At 38.8% G+C, this 5254-nt stretch overlaps 1 protein-coding gene across 1 annotated transcript in view; it reads right to left on the minus strand.

Moving 5' to 3' along the window:
- The window catches only part of SLC9C2 (solute carrier family 9, member C2 (putative)), a 46594-nt gene that overhangs the window by 40408 nt on the left and 932 nt on the right, over positions 1–5254 (minus strand). The window contains exons 2-4 of the mRNA XM_015566070.1: positions 4016–4116; positions 3075–3203; positions 9–30 (exon numbers count right to left, since the gene is read on the minus strand). Coding sequence (XP_015421556.1) covers positions 9–30; positions 3075–3203; positions 4016–4116 — 252 coding nt within the window. The remainder of the gene's footprint in view (positions 1–8; positions 31–3074; positions 3204–4015; positions 4117–5254) is intronic.

The raw sequence follows: 5254 nt of genomic DNA on the forward strand, positions 1-5254 counted from the left end.
AGAGAAGCTAATAAATCCAGTTAATAAGACCTGTGGAACCAATTCATTACATAGTATTAGTTTCAACGTTTAAAAATGGCATGACTTCCATGTACTTACGTAAGAATCAGATCTTGGTTACATATTTTTTATTGTTATTGTTAATCCTCACCAGAGGATATTTTTTTCATTGATTTCTAGAGAGCATAGAAGGGAAGGGGAGAGACAGAGAGAGAGAAAGAGACATTGACATGAGAGAGACATATCTACCAGCTGCCTCCTGCACGCACCCCGACTGGGGCCAGGGATCAAAACTGCAACCAAGACACATGCCTTTGACTGGAATTGAACCCCTTGCCCCTCAGTCCACGGGCCAACACTCTAATCATTGAGCAACTAGCTAGGGCTGGTTACATCCTATATAATAAAAGCATAATATGCTAAGTGTCTGACTGATCAGTTGACTGTTCATTGGACCACCCAACCAGTTGCTATGATGCACACTGACCACCAGGGGGCAGACGCTCTGACCAGTAGGTTAGTTTGCTGCTAGGGTCTGGCCGACTGGGACTGGGCAAGAGGGCTGGACACACCCTGGAGCCCTCCCGAGGTCCCTCCCTGGCTGGCCAGCCTCCATTGGCCCTGATTGGCCCCGATTGCCAGCCAGGCCGAAGGACCCCACCTGTCCATGAATTTGTGCACTGGACCTCTAGTATTTTATACAATTCCTCTGGAAGTTCACTTCAAAAGGTAACCTAGTTTACCCACCTCAAAGAAACCATCCCTTCCAAACAAGTGAGAGTCTATCTTATTGTGAAAAGATCAATTCCCCAATATTTCTTGTTCTTCCAGCTCAAGAGTTCTCAATATCAAAATGATGATCTTAAAATGGAATGCAAACTTCTCCTGTGGCTGTGTAAAACATTTCCTGGTTTCCTCAGTATCACCATCTGCTGGGCTCCAGGTAGAAAGAGAAGGACAGCAAAGGGCCAAAAGTACATGCCAGCTGACCGGGGTCCCTGGTTAAGGACATTCTAGAAGAAACCTTATTTAGCAAACCTCTGTATAGTACATTCCAATGACCAAATTCTTCTAAGGTTACCACATATGTCAGAGATGCTAGATAATGTGATATTTTACAGTGGGCCCACTACCATACCAAACAAACAGTAGTAAGTTCCTGTTAGTGAGGGGAAAGGGATAATGCATATCAAATGGGCAGTCAGCACTGGCTGCCTCAGAAACAGAAATAGAACGGAAATAGAAGAGACAAAAAATATATAAAGAAAAGTGAATCAACTTGATTGAGAAGAGAAGAAAGCGTGAGAAAAAGCAAAGGGAAAGCATGCTCACTGCAGAGTACAAAAACTATCTGGGAGAAATAAAGCCAAATCTATTTCCTTTGATTTTTAAAATTTTATCTTTAATTCAAAAACAGTAAAATTCATTCTTTTGGGGTCTTTTGACAAACCGCATGCAGTCACTTAGCCACGACCACAGTTAAAAACACAGCAGAGCCCTGATCGGGTGGCCCAATTGGTAGGAGCATCATCCCAGGCACCTTGAAAAGGTGAGTTCAGTTCCTGGTCAAGGCACATACCTAGGTTGCAGGTTTGGTCCCCAGTCCGAGCATGTGCAAGAGGCAACCGATTAATGTTTTTCTCTCTCTCTTCCTTTTCCTCACTCTACAATCAATTTTTTAAAATCTTTTTAAAAATAAACCAGATCCATCACTCTCAAAAATATCCCACACTGCTTTGTAGTCAATTTCTTCCCTCATCCCCAGTCCCTGGAAACCAGTGATCTGTTCTCCAAACCTACAGTGTTGCCGTTACTAGAAGGAAGGTGTATGAATGGAATTGTACAGCATGTGGCCTTTGAGTCTGGGTTTCTTTCTCTAGCATTTGAAATTCTTCCATGTTGTTCCTGTCAATTGTTGTTTTTTTGTTGCTGAGTGATATTTGATTACCATACCAAACTTCATAAGTAACAAAACAATCTACTGAATAAATTCAGACCCTGTACTCAACAATTAGAGAATATACATTTTTGGAAAACAAACAGAACATTTTGGAAAACTGATCAGGTACTAGGCCGCAAAGCAAATCTCCACAAATCACAAGAGTTGATCTACAAAGCACATTCTTTGGCTACACTGTGGGGAAAGAAATCATAATAAAAAGCCATATTTGGAAATTTTTAAATAATTTCAAAATGATTAACAGGTTAAGGAAAAATGTATAATAAAAGGTAGGATTTGTATGATAATAAAAATACTAATCATCAAATCATGTGGGATTACACTAAAAGAGTAGTTATAGGAAAATTTAAAACCTTAAATGTACAAAGTACAAAAATAAGTAAGCTAAAAATCAAACAACTACTATCTAACTCAAGATGTTAGGGGAGGGGATCAAAACCAAACCAAAGAAAATAAAATGTTATTTGAAAGGAAAAATAAATTAGTCTGGCAAGTATGGTTAAGAAAAAAAAGAGAGAAGGCACATAAAAAAAAAAACCAGTCTTAGCAACAAAAGCTGTATCTACAGATACAGTTGAGATTAAGTCAGCTGTGAAATTAGAATCCAGGTTCTGCCATTTATCGGCCTGGTTTGTGACCTCTGAACCGCAGTCTGTTTATCAAATAGAGATGATATTTACTTAATCACAGTGGTCACTCAGCAAATAATCATCCCTTCTCCCTTCCCTCAACTCTCTCTAATTACTGGTTCTGCAGAATGAGGAAGGCACAACAACTAAAAGTGGGATTTGTGAATTACTACCTTTCTTTACAATCATATTCTCTGTCAACATGAATAAGAATTGATCATAATTTCTTTTATTTGTATTTTTTTATATATTTTTATTGATTTCAGAGAGGGAGGGAGAGGGAGAGAGAGATAAAAACATTAATGATAAGAGAGAATCACTAATTGGCTGCCTTCCGCACACCCCACACTGGAGATGGAGCCCACAACCCAGTCATGTGCCCTTGACTGGGAATGAACTGTGACCTCCTGGTTCATAGGCCAACGCTCAACCACTGAGCCATGCTGGCTGGGCGACTATAACTTCTTTTAAAAATGTGTTCTTACCTGCCAAAGCACATTCTTGAGGATATAAAAGTCCACGTCCAAGGCAGCCATAAATATAATTAAAGGTGAAACATAACAGTAAAGTGAAAAACTTGGAGTTCTTAGAAGAGAATAGACAACTTGGTGCATCTAAATCAACAAAAGCAAACAAATTAGTTTGCTGCCATTTTGAAGCATTAGAAATTGGGTTGAAGGTATGTCAATCAACATATTTTAGGATAATCTGATTTGCAATTTATGAGGGATGATCTGCAAGGCCAGTCCTGGAGCCCCAGGGGTGAGATTTCTTGATCTGTTATATGTGTTACCCTATTCAGCTTATTTAAGTAATCAGTGTTTTCAAAAGCAAAACCCCTACTATTAGTGATGTCTGAGATTATTTTAGGTGGTCCACAGATAAGTATTTTTTATTAGAGATTTATTCTAATTTGCATTAAGGGCGGGGGGAACCCTTGCACAGACATTTGCTCAGGATTTAAAAATCTTTCAGTCTATCTATATTGTATACGATGTGTGTCATATATATTTCTATTATACTATGTTACACATGAAGCTGGCAGTTAGAAAAGAGGAACCATGCTTCGTCATAGCTGCTGCTTTTTATAACCAGAGTCTCCACAGGTGTTGAAGACAACAGCCCGGAAGAAACCAGTCTATGTCCAGGGCAGGAGCCAGGGCAGGGCTCCAAACGAAGACGATGAAGAATCCAAGAATGCAGTCACATGTCCACACTTGCAGAGCGGTGCTTTTTCTTAAGCATCTCTAATGTATGTATCCTTTACTGAATACTATTTCATTTTTAAAGACATTACTACCAGATGATTGTTTTTCAGCAGCTGTCCACATAAAAAAAAATCCATACATTCAGGATGGGTGGGAGTAGACCTTGTTTTGTGTCTCTGTTCTTTTATTTACTCTCTAGCTTCTGGTATATACATCACCTGAATAAAACTGTAGGCCAGGTGTCCTATCACAAATCCTGTTAGAGAGAGAACTGCTAAGACAGTGACTTCAGAATTCTTTATAAAGGACCTCAGGAATCCTAAAGAAATAAATGGATGTGTTATTTAGACATCATATATAGTTTCAAAACAGTTTCATATCCCCTTGCTCTAGTTATTTAATTTTAAAGTTACTCTCAGTGTCATATAATTATGAATAAATAATTAACAGGGGGGAAAAAACTTCCTCTGAGTGTCATTTCATTACAAATGCTGCCTCTTAAATATAAGATACACATAATGAGGTATCTCTTACAGGTGAATTTGGAAAATACCGAAGTGCCAAAAACCTCCTGTTTGCCCACCCAGTGTCACTTACCTATGGATCTACTGATGAGAAATTATGAAAAGTCAAACTCCCTATCTACAGAGTACACTATATATGAATAATTACTCATCCTGAGCTACAGCCATATAGATTTCATAATTTTCCTAAAAGCCAGAAGTACTATTAAACTGAGTTCTAACCACAGTGAAAACTGCCTTCACCGGGTACGTAACAAAAGATACTTGTTAACTCTGTCTGTGTGCATTTTCGTGCCTTGAAACTCCACTCTAAGATTCACTGCCTCCAGACGTAATATATAGACTATAATCCAATTAATGTGTGCCTCAGGTGACATTCACTGGCGTCCCAGCTCCTGCATTTATTGACAGTGGGAACTGCAGGTCAAGCCACATCAGTAAATATTATTGGCTGCTTCTTACTTGTAAGGCCAGACGAAGATGTGTTCCGCGAACTATTTCTGCAATGCCCTTTACTGGCGGAGCACTTATCTCTTTGGGTTTACTGAAGATCTAGAACTAATGAAATTCATGGTCACCAGACCTCCCGGTAGCAACAGGAAACCAGGTCATTAGTGAATATCTTAAAGACCTAATACAATGAGTAAAATGGAAGGTTTTTTTTAGGTGTGTTCGCTTCATTGTTTGCTTCTTTATAGTCTTCCTAGTTCCAGGAAGGATTTTTTAAAATTCTTTATTGTTTAAAGTATTATTATTTCGCTTAGCATGATGCTCTTTCGTTCCATCCATCCAAAAAGGATTTTAAAGTGGCTGACATTTTCCCCAAATAAACATTTTTAAAGGGAACTAGAAACTTCTCTAATCACTAGCATTGAATGGGGGAACCAAGCATCTGTGTTTTTGAATGCTGTTTTATGTGCATGAATATCGCTC

This window comes from Myotis davidii, unplaced genomic scaffold (assembly GCF_000327345.1).
Source record: "Myotis davidii unplaced genomic scaffold, ASM32734v1 scaffold580, whole genome shotgun sequence".
Classification (NCBI taxonomy): domain Eukaryota; kingdom Metazoa; phylum Chordata; class Mammalia; order Chiroptera; family Vespertilionidae; genus Myotis; species Myotis davidii.